The sequence below is a fragment of the Seriola aureovittata genome, chromosome 12 (genome assembly GCF_021018895.1).
Source record: "Seriola aureovittata isolate HTS-2021-v1 ecotype China chromosome 12, ASM2101889v1, whole genome shotgun sequence".
In the NCBI taxonomy this organism is placed as follows: Eukaryota; Metazoa; Chordata; class Actinopteri; order Carangiformes; family Carangidae; genus Seriola; species Seriola aureovittata.
In genome coordinates this window covers 26,561,701-26,583,208 of record NC_079375.1, presented here as the reverse complement: position 1 = coordinate 26,583,208, position 21,508 = coordinate 26,561,701, and the positions used below count along the sequence as shown (strand labels likewise).

At 44.4% G+C, this 21,508-nt stretch overlaps 2 protein-coding genes and 1 long non-coding RNA gene across 4 annotated transcripts in view; all 3 read left to right on the top strand.

Annotated features, from left to right (window-relative positions):
• The window catches only part of lamc1 (laminin, gamma 1), a 50,595-nt gene extending 38,951 nt beyond the window's left edge, over positions 1-11,644 (top strand). The window contains exons 11-28 of the mRNA XM_056391423.1: positions 189-301; positions 893-1,114; positions 1,254-1,442; positions 1,574-1,819; positions 1,916-2,069; positions 2,531-2,673; positions 2,820-2,998; positions 3,106-3,262; positions 3,954-4,159; positions 4,237-4,316; positions 4,542-4,679; positions 5,006-5,150; positions 5,234-5,383; positions 5,640-5,754; positions 6,497-6,696; positions 6,793-6,951; positions 7,039-7,138; positions 8,065-11,644. Of these exons, the coding sequence (XP_056247398.1) occupies positions 189-301; positions 893-1,114; positions 1,254-1,442; positions 1,574-1,819; positions 1,916-2,069; positions 2,531-2,673; positions 2,820-2,998; positions 3,106-3,262; positions 3,954-4,159; positions 4,237-4,316; positions 4,542-4,679; positions 5,006-5,150; positions 5,234-5,383; positions 5,640-5,754; positions 6,497-6,696; positions 6,793-6,951; positions 7,039-7,138; positions 8,065-8,321 (2,953 nt within the window). The 3' untranslated portion in view covers positions 8,322-11,644. The remainder of the gene's footprint in view (positions 1-188; positions 302-892; positions 1,115-1,253; positions 1,443-1,573; positions 1,820-1,915; positions 2,070-2,530; positions 2,674-2,819; positions 2,999-3,105; positions 3,263-3,953; positions 4,160-4,236; positions 4,317-4,541; positions 4,680-5,005; positions 5,151-5,233; positions 5,384-5,639; positions 5,755-6,496; positions 6,697-6,792; positions 6,952-7,038; positions 7,139-8,064) is intronic.
• Positions 11,645-14,986: 3,342 nt separating this feature from the next.
• LOC130178957 (uncharacterized) lies at positions 14,987-17,758 on the top strand. 2 transcript variants are annotated; one of them, XR_008829210.1, is made up of 3 exons: positions 14,987-15,130; positions 16,624-16,876; positions 16,961-17,758. It is a non-coding gene; the product is annotated as an uncharacterized LOC130178957 (long non-coding RNA). The 2 variants fall into 2 exon arrangements; XR_008829209.1 differs by having other exon boundaries at positions 14,988-15,130; positions 16,977-17,758.
• A 1,667-nt stretch (positions 17,759-19,425) lies between these two features.
• Positions 19,426-21,508, top strand: part of rasal2 (RAS protein activator like 2) — a 72,453-nt gene continuing 70,370 nt past the window's right edge. Inside the window, exon 1 of the mRNA XM_056391427.1 lies at positions 19,426-20,782. Within this exon, the coding sequence (XP_056247402.1) occupies positions 20,656-20,782 (127 nt within the window). The 5' untranslated portion in view covers positions 19,426-20,655. The remainder of the gene's footprint in view (positions 20,783-21,508) is intronic.

The following is a 21,508-nucleotide window of genomic DNA, read 5'->3' as shown; positions in this document are numbered from 1 at the left end:
CTGATCTGGTTCCAGTTCAGGATCATCTGTTTAGATTCTGATGATGGTCTGTAGGTCTGGATCCAGTCAGACCGGTTTTGGTCCTAATGTTAATCTGGCTTAATTAAGACTTTACAATCTGTCTGTTTGTTCTCTGTTGTTGATAATGTCTCACTCTGGTTCTGGTTCTGACTCTGGTTCTGGTTCAGGCTCCATGACAGCACTGATTATCCCTGGAGGCCGACCATCAGTCACTCTGACTTCCAGAAACTTCTGCACAACCTGACGGCCATCAAGATCCGAGGCACCTACAGCGAGAGGAGTACGCAACAACACAACAACAACAATGCAACAACACAACAACAACAACAACACAACATCAACAACAACACAACAACAACACAACAACAACACAGCAACAACAACAACAACAACAATAACACAACAATAACACAACAATAACAACAACGCAGCAACAACACAGCAACAACACAGCAACAACAACACAACAACAACACAACAACAACACAGCAACAACACAGCAACAACAACAACAACACAACAATAACAACAACGCAGCAACAACACAGCAACAACACAGCAACAACAACAACACAACAACAACACAACAACAACACAGCAATAACACAGCAACAACGACAACAACAACACAACATCAACAACAACACAGCAACAACACATCAACAACAACACAACAACAACACAACAATAACAACAACACAGCAACAACACAACATCAACAACAACAACACAACAACAACACAGCAACAACACAGCAACAACACAACAACAACACAACAATAACAACAACGCAGCAACAACGTAACAACACAACACAGCGCCTTCAAGTTGTTCTGGTCAGTGTCAGTTGTTAATGAATCTGTCTCCCTAGGTGCCGGTTACCTTGACGATGTCTCCTTGGTGACAGCGAGGCAGGGTCCAGGTGCCCCGGCCCGCTGGGTAGAGCAGTGCACCTGTCCTCAGGGTTACCAGGGTCAACACTGTGAGCAGTGCACTGTGGGATACCGCCGCGCTCGCCCGGAGCTCGGAGCCTTCAGCCCCTGTGAGGCCTGCAACTGTAACGGACACAGCGAAGCCTGCAACCCCGACACAGGTAACACTGGTTTAACTGGTTTAACTGGTTTAACTGGTTTAACTGGTTACTGACTGAAAACTAAACAAACCAGACTGAACCAGTCTCGGCTCATGAAAACTCTTTTCTGCCTGATGCTGACTGACTGTTTGTTCGTCAGGAGCTTGTGACTGTCAGCACAACACGGCCGGCCTGAGCTGCGAGCGCTGTAAAGACGGTTTCTACGGCGACGCCACCCAGGGGACGTCAGGTGACTGTAAGCCCTGTCCCTGTCCAGCCGGAGCCACCTGCGCTGTGGTCCCCAAAACCAGAGAGGTGGTCTGCACCAACTGTCCCACAGGAACCACAGGTACACAACCACACCTGTACACAACCACACCTGTGCAGGTCAGACTGCCGCCACAAATGACCTGATCCAGTCTAGATGAACTTATAGATGAACCATATCTGTACAGTGTTACTGACGTCACCTGTGTGCAGGTAAGCGCTGTGAGCTCTGTGACGACGGTTTCTTCGGGGACCCTCTGGGTCAGAACGGTCCGGTCCGAGCCTGCCGAGCCTGCAAGTGCAGTGACAACATCGACCCCAACGCCGTCGGCAACTGCAACCGCGAGACCGGAGAGTGTCTGAAGTGCATCTACAACACCGACGGCTTCTTCTGCGACCGCTGCAAGGAGGGTTTCTATGGCAACGCCCTGGCTACCAACCCCGCGGACAAGTGCAAACGTAAGAGGAAGTGCTGAATTCCAGATCCTTGGTCTGTGACATGTCCCTGAGGTTCTGACTGAGGTTCTGACTGGTCCACCTCTCTGTCCTCCTCAGCCTGCTCCTGTTCTCCTCTCGGTACCGTGGACCGTCAGACCAGCTGCTCCCAGGTCACGGGTCAGTGTCAGTGTCTCCCCAACGTCGCTGAGCGTGACTGCAGCGCCTGCCAGCCCGGCTTCTTCAACCTGCAGAGCGGCAACGGCTGCGAGCGGTCAGATCACCTCTGCTTTAACCTTTCAGCCATTTGAGCAAATCTGACAGAAAAATAATAACAAACCTGAGCAGAAACAATAATAACTTTATTTACAACACATTTTTCTTAACAAAGTGTCATCTGCATAGAAATGAAAAGACGCACTGTGATTGTGAAGAATAGGTGCAGCAGCTAAACTGGGAAATGAAGGGGAACAAGAACAGAACCTAGAGGAACGCCTCATCTAAACTTCCGTTATCCTGGTCGACAGGAAAAGTTCTGTCAAAACTGAACTAAACTTTATTGAGACACGTTCTTTAGATTATAATGTTTATCATTCCTGATTTAATGAACCTACTTTAACGCGTCCAGCCTCTACAGGCTCCTGTGGTCAGTATTCGCCCTCGGTCCAGATTTGTCTGCACGCAGGGTTAAGTTTTAAATTTCACTCAAGCCGTCTCTTTTGGTGTTCCCAACAGGTGCAACTGTAATCCCATTGGCTCTACCAACGGTCAGTGTGACATCACTTCAGGACAGTGCGAGTGTCAGCCCGGCATCACCGGCCTGCACTGCGAACGCTGCGAGGTCAGCTTCTTCGGCTTCAGCTCGTCCGGCTGCAAACGTAAGAACGATGACATCACTGATTTACGACACTGTGCTAGTTTATTGGGTGACCACAGGGGTTACCATGGAAACAGCCAGTGCGCTGTAGATTCAGGAAGTTGTAATGCCTGTAAATCAGAGCGATGTCTTGTGTGTGACCTGCAGCCTGCGACTGCGACCCCGAGGGCTCTCAGTCGGGTCAGTGTAAGGAGGACGGCCGCTGCGAGTGTCGGCCCGGCTTCGTCGGAGCTCGATGTGACATGTGTGAGGAGAATTACTTCTACAACCGCTCGGTGCCGGGCTGCCAGCAGTGTCCCTCCTGCTACAGTCTGGTCAGAGACAAGGTGAGGACGGCTGAGCGCCTACACGCCACTGAACGCATCGAGAACGAGCCTGAAAGCTGAATACGTGGGTCATCACAGAGCGTGAGTTAATGTTTGTGTGTCTCCAGGTGAACCAGCAGAGGCAGAAGCTTCACGACCTGCAGACCTTGATCGATAACCTGGGCTCAGGTCAGGAGACCGTCAGCGATAAGGCCTTCGAGGACCGACTGAAGGAGGCGGAGCGAGCCATCATGGAGCTGCTGGAGGAGGCTCAGACCAGCAAAGGTAACACGACCTCGACAGCTTCACTCTTACCGATCCTCCTGCTCCGCTATGATGTCATTTAAATGCACAACATCAGTGAGGAGTTTCAGGTCTTTCAACACCAGACACCCTCACCCAGGTGACCCGGCCGGCTGGGTCACCTGATCCACAGCCACCTTGAAGCAACTTCTGTTGCCTCGGTGACCAACTTGTTACCCCTTTGTCCAGTGTCCAAAACCTCAAGTTACAGCTCAGGACAGAGAGGAGGGTTTCTGTGGGCCCACACCCTGCTGAAAGTTTTGGAACTACAGTTCCCATAATACTTTAGTGATTGTAGAAACATGCTGAATTGGTTATTTGCAGCTCTTGTTTGCAGAGTACCTGCTGATGTTCAGACAACTGTCACTGTGTCACTGAAGGAAACTTAAAAACATGAGGATCTGAAGATCTGCAGCTTCTTTTTTCTTTGGTTTTAAAGCAGATTTCTGGAGCTTTATTCTGGAGGGACATCAGAGATAATGACATTGACAGGAAGTGGAAGTCACGCTGAATCTAAAAATATGCGTTTCATTATTGTATGTTCAGATTTGAGTTATGACTCACGATTTGGATTTTTAGTCATTTTGTGTAAACTTCATGTTCTGGGCGTGTTTGTTTTCTAAAGCTTCAGTCTCTGCTGGAGTGTTTATGATTTGACCTTTGACCCCCGCAGACGTAGACAAAGGCCTGCTGGATCGCCTGAACACCATCAACAACACTCTGACCACTCAGTGGAACCGACTGCAGAGCATCCGCAACACGGTGGACGACACCGGCAGTCAGGCCGACCGCGCCCGCACCCGAGTCCGTGACGCCGAGAACCTGATCAACCAAGCCCGACTGGAGCTGGACAAGGCCAAGGACGCCGTCAGCAAAGTGGTGAGTGAGGTCGCCGTCGTCACGGCAACTGTTAGACTCATTAACAGAGTTTGACTTGTTGTTGATGTCGTATGCAGGACATCAAACCCCCCGGCGGCACCGGAGAGCCCAACAACATGACGCTGCTGGCTGAGGAGGCTCGAAGACTGGCTGAGAAGTAAGACCACAACACACACACACACACACACACACACACACACACACACACACACACACACACACACACTCCTCAGATCTGTAATCCTGCTGAGGCTGCTCGTGTTCACACATTTAACTGTTGACTCCTGTTGTTCAATAAAGAGAAAGTTCTGTGGAGAAACACGTTTAAACTTCTGCTAATGGAACCTCCCTCTAACACACCGCTGTCGTTTGTTTTGTGCAGGCACAAGATGGACGCCGATCAGATTGAGAAGATCGCCAAGGACGCCAACGACACGTCGACCAAAGCGTACAACCTGCTGTTGAAGACTCTGGACGGAGAGAGCAGGACGAGCCAGGAAATCGACGAGCTCAACAGGAAGTGCGTCACAGCTCCGCCTCCTCCTCTGTTCCTTAGTTACACACATTGATTCACATATAATCAATTAACACGACAGTTATTTTCTCAAATGATAGATTCATTATTTTGTTGTTTTTGTATTTTGCTAAGCTAAGTTAGCTGCTTCCCCTTGTTCCCAGTCTTTATGCTAAGCTCAGTTAGCTTTTCCGCTCTTTATGCTAAGTTAGCTAAATGATCGCTTCATTATTTTGTCAGTGAAATGACAAAAAATGCCCGTAATAATTTGCCGGAGCCCAAAGATGTTCACTTGAGAGTGATGTGACGGAGTCCTGCTCTGTCCTGCTCAGGTACAACGAAGCCAAGGAGCTGGCGAAGAACCTGGAGAAACAGGCCAACAAGGTCCAGGCCGAGGCCGAAGACGCCGGGAACAAAGCTGTGAAGATCTTCGCCAACCTGACCAGCCTCCCGCCGTTCGACACCAAGGCTCTGGAGGTGACAGAACACATTCAGACCGGACGTCTCTGCCGACGGTAAACGTCTCGGCGTCGAGTGTTGACGACTGTTTCTGTTTTCAGGACGAAGCCACAAAGATCAAGAAGGAGGCGTCGGACCTGGACAAGCTGATCGACAAGACGGAGAAGGAGTACAATGACCTCAGAGACGACCTGAAGCCCAAAGAGCTGGAAGTCCGCAAACTGCTGGAGAAAGGCAAAAGTGAGCAGCAGGTATGTTAAGGAGCCGCTCACCTGTCTGAACACGGAGAAGATGGCTTGGTTGTTATGGTTACACAGGTTACACATGGTTCGTTTAGGTTATATTTGGAAAGAGCCAGGCTAGCTGTTTCTTTGTTTGTTCTTTGTCCTTTGTTTCCAGTCATAATGTTAAGCTAAGCTAGCTGTTTACCCTTGTGTCCAGTCATTATGCTAAGCTAAATTAGCTGTCTGATGATGCTAACGTCTGCTTCCTGTTTCTTTTGGACAGACTGCTGATCAGCTGTTAGCTCGCGCAGATGCCGCCAAAGCTCTGGCAGAGGAAGCGGCGAAGAAGGGTCAGTCGACCTTCAAGGAGGCCGAGGGCATCCTGAACGACCTCAGAGGTACATGACTGTCCACCTGTCCACCTCTCTACCTGTCCACCTGTCGACCTTTCTACCTGTCCACCTGTCCACCTCTCTACCTGTCCACCTGTCCACCTCTCTACCTGTCCACCTGTCGACCTCTCTACCTGTCCACCTGTCCACCTCTCTACCTGTCCACCTGTCGACCTCTCTACCTGTCCACCTGTCCACCTCTCTACCTGTCCACCTCTCTACCTGTCCACCTGTCGACCTGTCCACCTGTCCACCTTTCTACCTGTCCACCTGTCGACCTTTCTACCTGTCCACCTGTCCACCTCTCTACCTGTCCACCTGTCGACCTGTCCACCTGTCGACCTCTCTACCTGTCCACCTGTCCACCTGTCCACCTCTCTACCTGTCCACCTGTCGACCTCTCTACCTGTCCACCTGTCCACCTGTCCACCTCTCTACCTGTCTACCTGTCCACCTGTCCACCTGTCCACCTGACTGATGCATATTAAAGTTGATTTACAATATAACTGTGTTTTAGTTAAAGGGTTTTTAAGAGACAAAAACAAAATACCATTTCAGGTATCTTTAATTAATTCAAAATAATTTGTAACTTAAAACCACCTTAACCTTTCATTTCATACTTACATATTTGCAGCTAATTATTGTAATTATTGCATAAAGAAATAGATTTTTAATGGATCGTCTCAACAAATTAAGGGATTTTTTAAGTGCTGAAGTGAAAACTCCTCCCATTCTTCTTCTCCTGCAGACTTTGACAAGAGGGTCAACGACAACAAAACTGCCGCTGAAGAGGCCATGAAGAAGATCCCCGCCATCAACGCCACCATCATGGCCGCCAACGAGAAGACCAGGCAGGCGGAGGCGGCGCTCGGAAACGCAGCCGCAGACGCCCGTGAGGCCAAGAACAAGGCGGAGGAGGCGGAGAGGATCGCCAGCAATGTGCAGAAGGTAAACCAACAGTGGCTCGCTCTCTGCAGTTACCTGGAAACTGTTGCCTAGGTTACTGGTTTCATTTCCAGCACTGATAACATCCCGTGTGCTCAGGGCTCAGCCAAGACCAAGGAGGACGCGGAGAAGGCGTTCCAGGACACCAACAAGCTGGACAACGAGGTCAACGACATGATGGACCAGCTGAGCACTGCCGAGCAGGAGCTGGCCAGGAAGAAGGCGGAGGCTGACCAGGACATGATGATGGCGGGAATGGTACGACCCGGTCCGGACGCCACTGTGAGCTTTTAATAATAAAGTTAATGAATCAGCTGACACTGTTTACTGTCCACTGACCTGCAGGCGTCCAACAACGCCAAGGAGGCGGAGGACAACGCCCGCAAAGCCAAGAGCGCCGTGAAGACGGTCCTGAGCACCATCACCGCCCTGCTGGATCAGCTGGGTAAGACCACGATCCGGTTCACAGAGAGATCCAGGTCACTGGTATCAGACTGAGGGAACAATTAATCAATAACCTTCTTGGCTCTGTCTGATTGGTTTAGATTGATTAAGGAGATGTCAGATCTGAAGTTTTCCCTCCTTTGACTCCAATTGTTTACACTTTTTATGCTAAGCTAAGTTAGCTGCTTCTCCTTGTTCCCGGTCTTTATGCTAAGCTAAGTTAGCTGTTCCCCCTTGTTCTCGGTCTTTAAGCTAAGCTAAGTTAGCTGTTCCCCCTTGTTCTCGATCTTTATGCTAAGCTAAGTTAGCTGTTTCCCCTTGTTCCCGGTCTTTATGCTAAGCTAAGTTAGCTGCTTCTCCTTGTTCTCGGTCTTTAAGCTAAGCTAAGTTAGCTGTTCCCCCTTGTTCTCGATCTTTATGCTAAGCTAAGTTAGCTGCTTCTCCTTGTTCCCGGTCTTTATGCTAAGCTAAGTTAGCTGCTTCTCCTTGTTCCCGGTCTTTATGCTAAGCTAAGTTAGCTGCTTCTCCTTGTTCCCGGTCTTTAAGCTAAGCTAAGTTAGCTGTTCCCCCTTGTTCTCGATCTTTAAGCTAAGCTAAGTTAGCTGTTCCCCCTTGTTCTCGATCTTTATGCTAAGCTAAGTTAGCTGCTTCTCCTTGTTCCCGGTCTTTATGCTAAGCTAAGTTAGCTGCTTCTCCTTGTTCCCGGTCTTTATGCTAAGCTAAGTTAGCTGCTTCTCCTTGTTCCCGGTCTTTATGCTAAGCTAAGTTAGCTGCTTCTCCTTGTTCTCGATCTTTAAGCTAAGCTAAGTTAGCTGTTCCCCCTTGTTCTCGATCTTTAAGCTAAGCTAAGTTAGCTGTTCCCCCTTGTTCTCGATCTTTATGCTAAGCTAAGTTGATAAAGTCTTGCCTCCTTTGTCTCCTACGCAGGAAACATTGACAAGGTGGACCTGAGCAAACTGAACCAGATCGACGAGTCACTGAAGCGGGCCAAGGGCAAGATGGCCGACAGTGATCTGGACAGGAAGCTGGCGGAGCTGAACAACGTGGCGCAGACCCAGGAGGAGATGATCAACGACTACGACCGGCAGATCCGCGAGATCCGCGCTGACATCAACAACCTCAACGACATCAAGAACACGTTACCTGACGGCTGCTTCAACACGCCGTCCCTGGAGAGGCCTTAACCCCGCCCTCCTCCTCCTCCACCGCCCCGCCTCCAACACTCCCCCTTCACATCTAACACTCCGGCGAACATGCCGACTTTTACCAAAACAGTTTTTTAAACCTTTTGTTTTCAGATTCTTGTCTTTGATTTTCAAAACCACGTTCACGGTTTTTTAACGAAAGAGAAGCAGCTGTTTTTTGTTTTTTTTGTTTTTGTTTTTTCAAGACGCAGTAACGTGGTTACGGTAGAATGAACTAAGCGGCGTAGAGAAGCCGTGCAGAGAGGTGGAGGACCTCGGAGAAAAACCAGAACCACAATCCCGACGTGACTGCACCCGTCTGAAGTTTCACCGACGCAGAAAAAAACCACAGAAGAAGTTCCTCCCGCCTCGAGGAACGTCCGCTCGCGTTTTCGTCTTTCACCCGTCACTCCATCAGTTCTCAGCCAGCTGAATGTACGGCGACACTGTTAGAACCTTTTTCTCTTTTACTTTGAAACCAGAAACCACACAGTGAAGGAATCCTCTCTTCTTTGATTTTCTCTCCTCTTTTCTCCCAAAGCTTCAGAGGAAATGTTTCACTCCTCTCTTCAGCAGTATTTTCACCTCCAGTGAGTCGCGACCACGAGCAAAGTCCAGCTCGCTCTGCTGGTCTACATCAAACCAGACGCACCTGAAGTCCTGACCTGAAAGTCTTGTGCAAGTTTTTATTAAACTAGAGTTTTGTTCCCATGAGAAATGTTGGACAGAGCACGAGTTCTGATCTCACAATCTGTCACAGAGATCTGGTGGGAACAAGTTCCTCGGCGTTGTGTTCAGGATCATGCAGGAACACGACAGCTTCTATATCGTGTGCAAGACTACATGGGAACAAGATATCAGTTCCCACACAGTGTCGTCTACATGTGTTATTAACCTGCACACAGAAGGTATCAGTGAGTAATTATCTTGTGAACGTCTCTCAGGACTTCAGGCGCTCTGTCTTTGATCTACGGTGGCTGACGATGTCAAACGAGCTGCAACGGCCCAAAACTCTTCCATCAGGAGAAACGAGCTGCAGATTCAAAAAACACAAACGAAAATACAAAAACAAACACAACAACGGAAACGAGCCGCAGATGAAACAACGAGCTGCAGGAAGATGAAACAAAAACATGAACAACAAACACGTTGCAGATACACAAACAACAAGAACACACAAACCTCCAAAACAAATGCAACAGAGAAAACGGGAGACAACACAACAGAAGAGCTCCGGGCCTGTAGGAGGAGCTCTCAGTGGAACACCCACAGACTGTCTATAAGCTAACGCTAACGCTAACGCTTGCTACGTTATCTGTTGCTCTTTTATAATAGTGTAACAACTACGGACAAATGTAACAACACAAACCTGTTTGTCATCTCTTGTTTCCACATTCATACTCTCTCGTTGGGTCAAAGGTCAAAGGTCCACTCCTAATTCTCGAAGTTCAAGCTAATGCTCAAGGTGTTAGAGCTCCCCCTACAGGCCTGGAGCTCCTCTGTTGTGTTGTTTGGATATGCAGCGTTTTTATTTGACAGTCGGAGCCGTATTGTTTTCAGGTTGTCCGTCCGTACGTCCCATTCTCTAGATCAAAGATCAAAGGTCATGGTCGTGGCGACCTCACAATGGCCTTGTAACGCCTTGAGGGAATTTCTTTAGATTTGGTAAAAACCTGGACTCAAGGAGGAGCTGATTAGAATCTGGTGGCCAAAGTTCAAAGGTCAAGGTCACAGTGATCTCACAGAACATGATTTTGGATTTGTCAACACCATATCTCGAGAACACAAAGTGTTTTGGCGGCGGGATACAACGGCGAGGCGGTAATTCTAGTTCCTGTTGCATAATGTTTGGAGGTTTGTGTGTTTTTGTTGTTGTTTGTGAATTTGCGGCGTGTTTGTTGTTTCTGTTTTGACGTCCTGCAGCTCGTTGTTTCATCTGCGGCTCGTTTCCGTTCCTTCTCCTGATGGAAGCGTTTTGGGCCGTCGCAGCTCGTTTGACCTCGTCAGCCACCGTCTGAATCAGCTGTGACGCTTCTCGCTGCGGCTAAACACCATTTCATGTACGGACGTTACAACACCACAGCTCTGTCCTTCTCCCACAAGTTGCTGCTTATCACTGGTGTTTTTTTGTTTTTTACCAATCACACATTAACATTTTCCTCCAGGCTAAAATCCAACACTATGCAACTTTGTACATTTTGCGTAGCGAGAATTTTTATCTGATACACTGGTGCTAATAATTATTTCAAATGTTATATTTTTGTGTGAATGTTTTTTATTATGACATAGAGTGAGGATTTGTTATTTGTGTAAATATATGCTTCAATGATTCAGGACTGGCTGATTCTAAGAAATAAAACTCCAACATGCAAAACAGCCACTTCAAGTTCTATCACAATCAATCAACTGAAACCTCCAGGTTAAATATATATAGATCTCTATGATAACGTCTGTGGTATGTTATTATTATCATATGCTTGCTTGTATACAAGGCTCAGTGTTGCTGCCTCATAGCGATGCCAATATTTCATTTGTGTTTTATTGATTCTCTGGGTTTTCACTCGTTAACTCGACCTAACTGAATATTTTTGTTTATAGTTTTTTTTTTTTTTTCTGGCCCTTTCACCAATCAGGACGTGTTTCAGAGCGGTGGGCGTGGCCCGCCACCTCGTTTTTACTGAATTTATTGGCTCGACTCCATAATGAGATGACGAGCTCGGTCACGTTGCTACGGTAGTTAACTGTTTTTAATTAGTGTTTTGTGCCTTAATATAAAGTTTGGTTGTAATCACAGCCCCAGTGACGGGCTCCACTTGTTATCTCACAGAAATGTCCTCGTCATTCTCGCTCATTCACGCCGTCTCCTCCTGTCGGTACTGAAGCAGGGTTCTTTAAACATCAGGTCCAAACAGAGCAGAGAAAAGATCCTGATCCAGGAAGTAAGAGTCGAACACTTTGTCAGTTTAACATCTGAGCCTGAACAGAAGAAGAGTTTCTGTGACAGAGGATCTAAATGATCTGGACTCTTACAACTTGTTGTCATCCATTTTGTTCTTTCTCTCCCTCCATCCTTTTCCCGCTCTGCAGGACGTGCAGCACACGCAGACATGATGTATAAACAGTATTTTAAGTTATAATGTACCAGTTATTTGTGTTGTAACCCTGTTGTCTTAGATGGTGACGTGTGTGTGCTGCGCAGCCTGCAGGACGCCTCTGTGACGTCATGTTTTCCCGCCCTGCGAGGACCTGAATGACCCTGTTTGTCCCCATGTGCCTGTAAATCCAAACTTAACATTTGAATAATAAAAAGATTACTACAGGAAGAGTGTGTGAGTGTGTGTGTATCACATGGAGGCTGTTGGTCTTAGCTAACAGCTAACACGTCTGACGCTAAACTACAGTATGAACTGCTGGTGTACCAGATCATGAACCTAAAGGGAAAATGTAAAAGCTTTGAAATGATCTAGAAATGTGTGATAGGTTTGTTTCTTAGCGCCCTAAAAAATGTATTTCATTTACAGAATTTCCATGTAACAGTTTTAGTGAAGCAAAATACACTTAAATCAAATACATTATCTTATTTTAATTTGGTGAAAGAGAAGAAGAACTCCTCTATTAGGTCGCTGATGTTTTGCTCTTTACCAACATGAATGTAATGAACCAGCTGTGGCGCCGTCGTCACTGTTCACACACTTTCTCACTCACTTCAACATTAACATGAAGTTCATTAATCCCTCTGCCTCGTTACAGCAGCAGCTGGATGTGATGGTTCATTTCCCCTCATTCCATAATGCATGTGTTAGAACACACATGTAAATATCACAAAAACACTAGAAAGAAAACGCAAGAGACAATTAAAAGTATAGAAAACTTAAATTACAAAATTAATAATTTCTTTCTATATATGCTGCACTGTGAAGGTTTTTATCTATTAAACTGTGCAGAAATATTGTAATGGTTTTATTTTTATATTATTTTACTACATTTATGTACAATATTTACTTTGTTCACATTCTAATGTTTATTTTCTGTAAATATATTTGCATGTTCTTCATTCACCAGTTGACCCGGTGCATTGTGGTTCCCGGCTGAGAGCAGCAGGTGGCGCCAGAGTCCAGTTTGTGTTTGAGCTGCTCTTTGGCTGCAGGAGCAAAGTGAGGGACTGAACAGACACTTTATATCTTCAGACATGTTTGTTTCAGCGCAGACGGAGGAACCTGATCACTAACTACAGATCAACAAACACTGAGACGATGAGTCAAACTCTGTGTTTGACTTTGTCTAAACGGAGAAAATGAGCAGAGGAGGAAAAGATCTGCACTGTACAGATATGGATCTCTTCAAACAACCCTCTTATTTATTCATTTACTTATTCATTTTACTGTCATTCATGACAAGAAAGAGGTTGAACAGAATATTTTTAATCACATAATAAAGTAAAACTTACAGAAGCTCTTTATAGATGAAGTGATTAGTCACTAGATCAATAAGTTTGACTGAAAGGTAATAAATAAAAGAAATGATAAAAGTCAGAATTATGAAAAAAGAAATTAAAATTATAATAATCAAAAGTTTTGACAGAAATATGACATCATGAGTCAAAACTATGAGATAATAAAGATAATGACATGATGAGGATGATGATGATGAGGATGATGATGATGATGTTATGAGATTACAAAGTTGTGACCATCTGTGTAAACTGAAAGTTAAAAGTAAGAGATAAAATGTCAGTTTCAAGAATATTTCTACAGAGAAAACTGTTATTTTACAGATTTTTCCTAATTTATTATGATCAAACTCCTTCAATAAAGTGACGCCACTAAAGTTTCTGCAGAAAAACGTTTTCCTAATAATAAAATTAAGTGTCAATCAATGAAATATTAACACAAGCTTAACACTGTAAAGTAAACCTTTTGTTTTGGAAGACAAAGTAAAAAATATGTATAAAACAGATTAAAATCATCTCAAACTTCAACTTGCAGTATTTGTGTTAACATTGAATCTTTAAGTGTAAAGTAATGTTAAAACCTGTAGAAGCTCAATCTAAATACAATATTTACTGATTCAGATTCAGATCAATTTTCTTACATTTCTCATAAAATATAATAAACTGAAGAAATGCAAATTAAACAGTTAAGTCTCTGTATGTCGTCTTTCAACTAAAGTGGGGTTGGAAACTTAATTACAAATAACATACGCACCACTATTGACTTTATAACACTTTTATTTAATATATTCAGATGTAAATTTACAATATCAACTTTTAAAAATGTGCCGCAGTAACACGTTTACTCAGAGTACATCACCTTTCATCACCAGCAGTGACGGACCGTTTACGTGCTGACGTCACTGCAGCGTCTCCTCGCCAGTCTCTGGAGTTTCTGTTACCGCTAGAGTTTATTGCTGCTCTGTCTGAACACAGTTAATGTTGTTGTTTTCTTCATTACAGTGACTAACTACCTGCTGTACATTTAAACTGAGCAGTTCTGCTCCAGCACCCACAGCTCTCTGCTGCTTATAGCGACTTTCACTGATTCAGCTTTTGTTTACATGCTGTTTAGAACTGATTGTTACTTTAGCTTAGCAGCTAGCTCTGGCTTCTCTCTCTCTCTTGCTCAGTGTGTCTCAGACCAACAAATTAACTTGTTCATAAGAGTGTTGTGTTTCTGTATCTTCAGAATATGTGATTGTGATGTTTATTACAGCTTCAGTGATGTCTGCTGTCATGCTGCTAACCGGAGCTACAAACAAACAGCATGTTAGTTATTCCTCACAGATCCCTGAGTCTCTGGAACATGGGGAACAATGAGGAACTGGATGATGCCGGCGATGGGAACCATGAGCGGGAGGCTGGAGACAACAGTCCAGACCAAGCGGCAGCTGCGCGGGAGACTTCTGCTCCTCACTGTGTTTCCTGGTCCTCTCTGTCTGAGTGAACAAGTGAGTACAAGACAGTTTCACTTCACTCATTCACTTCACTCATTCACCTCTCATCAGCTGGTTTCAGCTTTAAACCAGCTGACAACATTAACACATACTAGCAACACACAGTAAAATTAGCTTCTTCTACATTGAATTAAATGCTGTTATAGCTAGCGCGCTAATCGCAGTTAGCTTTTCACTTTAACACGTTAATGACGCAGTATAAACACACATACTTAATGACATTTGTTTATCCGTCTATAGCATTATTTAATGCGAAATAAACGACACGAACACAAACAACATCACCAAAACAAGAGTAAATGTTTTTCTTACCTGATATTTTTGCAGGATATAAATTCCCTTAACTTCTCTCAGGTGACCAAACAGATTCAGTCTTTCCTAATATTACAGTTCTCCATTAAAACCCTACAATTCAAATCCGCTCAAAATAAGAATTTGTCAGATATAAAATGATCCAGGAAACAGAAGACTAGCAGCAGTGAGGAGTGAGACACCCAGCAGCAGCTCTCCCGCTCAACACCTACTTTCTAATCTGATTCGTTATGTGTTTATGGTCTGAATCTCTAGTTTGAAGTTTTCTTCAATACAAAATTATGTTCATTATTTAAAATTATGGTCCTATTTAAAAGAAAATAGACGTTAAAGCAGAGTGGCTTTAGGGCGTGGCTACCGCGTCATTAACACACAGAGGGACCTGCCTGTTAATCCGGATATGACGTCAGAGCGACGTGTCGGACATTTGACTTATTGTGTTTTCAGTTCATCAAAGTTGCTCCAACATGTTGTTTACCTGAAAATGTCTTGTTCGGTGCTCAATTGTTCTCAAAGACTCAGAGGAGTCGGCGGTTCAATTTTTCCCGGTAAGTAAATTTTGTTTTAAGCCTGTTTCTTTGCTAGCCAAAATTAGCATCCCTGTTAATATTACAGCTCAGGTGAGGATGCACCTTGCTAACCAAGCTAACCAGCTAGTGTTAGCGTTAGCTGATAACCTGTGTCAACCTGGGTTAGCCCGTGGAGGTGTTCAGTCAAAGCCCAATAAAAAGGTGAATTTAATCGACGTTAATCTAACGACGTTTGGTTTGTGTTTCTCCACGTGACCCAGTTTAATTGATCTGCGTTAGTGTAATGCGCAGCGTTAATGTCAGTTAATACATTGTCCATCAAGACATCGCGATAGTTAAAGTTAAGATAACGTGACGTATAAAAAATGTGCAGACAGATATTTGTCATATAGAAGATTGTTCATTTAAAACTCAAACCAGTCCTGAACTGAAGCAGACATTCATGCACCTATCCTGACAGCTGATCGATATTTGTGATTAACTGTGATCCACCGCATCTCAACTCAAGTGTTTGTGTTTTATTGTCATTTGAAAGTTTCCACACTGAAAACTGAGTGATCTGTGCCAACAGAAGGAGGAGCTCATGTACAGAGCAGCACATTAGTTTCCATTCATCTGGTTGAAGGGAGACTGCATGGACATCCTTAGCTCTCTAATGTGCTGTGATGATGATGATGATGATGATGATGATGATGATGATGCTAGAAAACCTCCCAGTTCATCTTCCTCTGATGAAATGACAGACTAACTGCTGATGAGTTAGTTTATTAATCTGTCTTCAGTTCTGGCATTTTTCATTGATGAATGAACTTAACGATTTCAGAAGAATCAAAATAAGAAGTGGGGGGTAGCTAGCATCTTCATTGGTGACAAACTGACGACAGACAAGTGACAAAGTGTATATAACGTGACGTTTTGTTTGTGATTTTATATAATAATAATTAGAATAATAATTATAATTGTAAAAATAACAATCATAATATAATAATCATAATGAGTATTGATAACAATTATAATGCTAACAATGATATATTACAATAATAATAATGTTGAACTTGTGCACGTACAGTAAATAGAGCTTCCCCTCATTTTCATTAGCGCTACCATTAGCAGCTAGCTTGCTGGCATTGGTCATTGATGAATGAATTTAACGATTTCATTATAAAATTGCAAAATAACAAGTGGGGGGGCTTGTTTGCTAGCATTAGCATTAGCAGCTAGCATTAGTATTAGCAGCTAGCATTAGCAGCTAGCATTAGTATTAGCAGCTAGCAAATTATAAGATTATTCTAAATAGTACAATGTAAAAACTTTCTAAATGCACTGTGTGTCCAACTGATCGATCTGTCCAGCAGCCGTCTCTAGTTTTCTTTCCCACCAGGGAGTTTCTCTAGGATGAGGTGTAATTCAGGCAGTTTATGTTCTTACAGCTGCTTTCACACCACTGCTGTGTGTGCACTAAACTCACACACAGATATTAACACTAGAAACCTTTCTCTCCCTCTCCCCAGGATCTCCTGGAGGAGTGGAGGCTCCACTGTTGGAGGAGGACACATGGGGCAGAGGAGACGCTCCTCCTCATCCAGGATCTCCACGTCACCCTGGACGTCTCTTACCTGGATTCTCTCTGCATCCAGGACACATGGAGACACAGAGGAGCCTCACCTGCATTCAGGACCCAGCAGGTGCAGCTGTACAGAGACAGGTAGACTGACAGAGGGCGGGGTCAGCCTCCTGGTTTCCACCTTCACCACTTCATCACAGGTACATGTGTGTGTCTCAGAGCTTGTGATTAAGTATATTCTGTATTATCATTTCATGCAAACATAAAATTCATTTTTGATCCAGAACCTTTTTCCTCAAGCCAGTGCCAAGTACTTCCAAGCTCCTGGCAACACCTGCCAGACAGAGCAGGAGGAAGAGCGAGTTCTTCCCTCCCAGAGACCAGGAGAGGCAGCGACGGGGAAGAACACCTCCTGTCCTGGGAAGGAGAGTCTCCACTGTCCTCAGTGTTCACAGATTCACTTTCTTGCCTTTTGCTTCATTTCTACTGTTGTTGATTAATGACAGTAACAACATGTGAAGAGCAGAATGTGTTCAGCTCCAGCTCAGTCACCTCCTTCACAGGTGAAAGTATCGACCAGTTTAACATGAAACGGTGTTCAGCAGGAAACAGATGGAACTGACCCACCAGAACTGCAACCTGGAGCAGAACCAGACTCTTCATAGATGTGATGCTGTGACCTCAGAGACGGATGTGTGACCTCACACACTCTTTAGTGTGAACTGAACACTGACAGTTCAGGTTGTGAAGCAGGTGTCAGTGTAGTACAGCTCATGTTCATTAGTTTTATTCACAGCTTCATTGTTGTCATTGAAAAGGTGTTTAATAAATAAACCTGTGATTAAATTGTATTGAGTGTTTGTTCATATTTACCATCTGCCTCATGATGAATCTAACAGTCACTTTGGTGAATTAGTGTTTTCATTGTTATTAAAATTGGTAAGTTCATAAGAGAAATTAGAAAAGCACAAACTCTAGTATCTGTCTCTAGATCCTGTGTTGTCTCTGTTGAAGGACGGACACATTTAAACATTTCTATCATGTTTGTTGTTGATTAAAGCAACATAGAAAGTCTTTGATTAATTACAGATTCAGTGTGTTGTGATTTCTATACTGTGCTGCTGCTACTGTTAAAGTTCACACCAGACACGCTCCATAAAAACCATCAACAAAGCAAAGCTTCATAAAAAACTTTATTTAACATTAAAACTGCATTAATTTCAACAATTTACAATCAACTGTAACTGACAAATTAAAACTAGAACACAGTTGTGAATGAAGGTGCAGGTGAACTTCACTGTCACAAGTTTGCATCATAAAGAGGTGGATAAATCTTATTTAGTAACAAGTATAAATTATAGCAGAGATGTAAAATAATCCTTCATAGCTCAGTGAGGACGGAGCAACAGTCTGACAGGTCGACTGGAAGCTGTTGCAGCCGTCCATAAGTGATGGAGGGAAGGAGCCGTTATTCATCATCAGTCTTAGTGTTAGAAAACGTTTTACACTGTGGTTTTACAGTTTAACGTTAGCACACATGCTAACTTCAGCTACAATAACAAGTTACTCCTCACATATATGATATTAGCCTGTGAGACTAATGTAACAGCTGTGACAGCTAACCGTGTTAGCAGCATCTTCTCACGGCTCAGCCAGGAGCCTGTTGCTGTCAGGCTGATGCAGGTGGGTTTACCTGGTGTCCTCGAGGACACAGGTCAGATCCACCCCTCCCTCCTCCCCAGCTCCACCCTCTCATCCAAACATGGTTTCTTCTGGCACAAACACACAGACTAGTAAAGGTAAAGACAACAGCAAGAAGCTCCTGGTTCAGCTTCAACCTGCTGCATGTTCTCCTTGTGTTTCCTCCAGGACTCTGATCACTAGAACAAGACATGACATTTCATTCACTGAGGACTCTGAACTGTCCATAGGTCTGAATGTGTGTGTGTGTGTGTGTGTGTGTGTGTGTGTGTGTGTGTGTGATAAACCATTTTCCTGCTTTCCTCCCAGTGCATGCTGGGATACATTCCAGTACTTCTGGAGTTTGAATGTTTGATGTGATGAAAAAAAGTTTGTTTCATTTCATCCAGAATCACAAAGTTTGAATGTAGAAGTCACATAAATGTAAAACTAATAAGATTTACCCTGAAATTACAGAGAAGATCTTTAAATTGTTCGTGTGGACATTAACCTTTATAATAACAAGCTACATTTTTAATTACAGATCATTAATGTCATTTTACATAGATTTGTATGTAATTTAAGAAAGCAGAAAAAATACTGTATAAATAAAACAGTAATTTGTCTTTACAGAAATGGGAAATAAATGTAATTATTATTATTGGCATAATGCTTAAAATAGAAGTTTGGTTGTTAATTCACAGATTATTTCTGTTATTTTACAGACTTTTGTTCACAATTTAAAAACATTTTTTACAGTGTATCTGAGCTGCAACTATCATTTTCATTGATTCATATTATTTTCTTGACTCGTTGTTTTGCTTGTAAAATGTGAGAAAGCAGGAAAAACTGAGATAAGTTCATAAAACTCAAAGTGATGAAAGATCTTCAGTTTACGATATAAAACAGCAAAACAAAAAGGATGTATCGGAGAACAATCAACAGTTATTTCATTATCAACACATCTGACAGTTGTTTTCTTTAATAACTGATTGATTGATAAAGAAAATGCCTCATTACGCCCTGAAGTAAGTACACAAAACTTTATTTCCACGGCACATTTCATTCCAGGTGGAAGAACAACGTGCTGCACAACATGAGTTATCAAGGAAGTTGCAAACACAAAAGCTATGTGGATAGTGTGAAGATAAAACATTAGACACAAATTAAAACGAACACATGATACGTATGAATTAAACACCACTAAGAAAATAAAAATAAGACATATAAAACATATATATAAAATGGTTGGTCTACGAAGTGAATATATTCTAATGGCTTTTTTTTAACCAACAGTCAAAAATACAAAAATGTTTCGTTCACTGTCACAGAAACCAGCAAATATTCACATGAGAGAAACTGGTTCCAGTGAATCAGTTGTCTAAATTGCTGACAATTAATTTTCTGTCAATTGCTAATTGATTAATCAACTCATGATTTAAGCTGTAGTGTGGCCTGCCGGTTGGCTCCTGGGTGTCTGGGGAAATAATGTGATTGTAATGAAAAGTGTGTGTGTGTGTGTGTGTGTGTGGGGGGGGGGGGGACGACAATACATTTTTCCTACAGGCCCCCTGGGAAGTTAAAACCAGTCATGAATTAATGAGATGGGGCTTTTGGGGGCCCCTGGTGTCCGGGGCCCCGGGGCAGTTGTGAACTTTGCCCCTTCACTGGAGCCAGAGCATGGATGTTGTTATTTACTAAAAAAGTAGCCTGTTAATTAGCCGACAAATCGATTAATCAACTATTAGCTTCAGTGATTCAGTACCCAGACCTGAATGCGTGCTCCCGTCTCTGCTCTCACGCAGGAGCGCGCCCGGTGTCAGGCTCGTGCCCGGCTCTGTGGAGTGGACCGAGCGGCGGCAGTGAGGGGGACAGCCAGCCGGAGACACGCCGACCGACCACCGCGTCAGTCCGCTCACTTTCCAGCGGCTCACACAGACACTCCGCGGCGGCTTTGAAGCGGACGTTTCAGGGGCAGGAGGGAAAGCGGCTCCCCGCCTCGGCCGGGCACCGGTCTGTGTGAAGTTTAAAGCCCGCTAAGCTAACCTGGGAGAGCGGAACAATGAGGCAGAGCCAGCCGGGCTGCCGGACCGCCGCCGGCTGCTGCCGCCGCCGCAGCTAACGGCTAGCTAGGAGCAACTGGGCGGTCAACGCGACAAAACTCTCCCATGACGGATTATACACCGACTTTTCCCGCTTTCTCCCGCCGTGTAAACACTTAAACCCTCTCTCCCGGGCTTCGCGTCCACTTCTGGAGGGTTTCTTTGAAAGACAACAAGTTTTTTTCCCCCCGTCGGATATGGAGACGGACTCGGTGGCAGGCGACGTGGAGTCTCTGCACGGCGGACTGAGCCTCCTGGATCCCCTGGTGGACCGGATCCTGGTGGACACCGTGTCCCAGCAGCAGGGATGGCTCCGAGTTTACGGTAAGAAAAAGACACAGAAAGACAGGGGGGGGGGGGGGCAGTGTAGGTGCTGACCCCGCACACTGGCAGGTTTCACCGGGGCGGTGCGCAGGTAGTCTGGAGAGCGATCACCGGCCGGAGAGCCAGGTAACAGCCGTGGGCCAAGGCCGAGGTCATGGCGGAGCTCAGTGTGTCTGCTCCTCCTGGTGTTAACCTTTACAGCCAGTTACTTTCAGTTCTGGTTCCCCTACACAGAGGTCAGAGGTCAGCCACAGAGCAGCAGCACCCCCCTCCAGCTGGGTCTGGACCCCTACAGTCCCTTCAACTCTGGGGGGGTTAAATACTTTTCATGACATGGATCTCCAAAAATAGACCCACACCTCAGTCCTGAGACTGAACTAGTTCCTCTGAAGAGAGACAGAAACTATGATTCGTCTTCAATTGAAACCTGAAAACACAGGAGACAATTAAAAACCTGAAGGTATTATAATCTGTTAATTCATTATGAGGTAAATCTGTTCAGTATAAACCTGAAAACTCAATAAAACACCATCATGTTGCTTTCTGAAGTGTCATAAACCAGGATTCAGCTTCATTACTTCACATTTTTAGAGCTTAACTTCCCCACGTTTTCAAATTAACAGAAGTTACAACAAGTTTAAGAGTTGTCACTTGAATTTAATGTAAATTATAATAATATAACAAGTTAAACTTTTAACAGTTTGATATAGCTCACAATGTTCACAA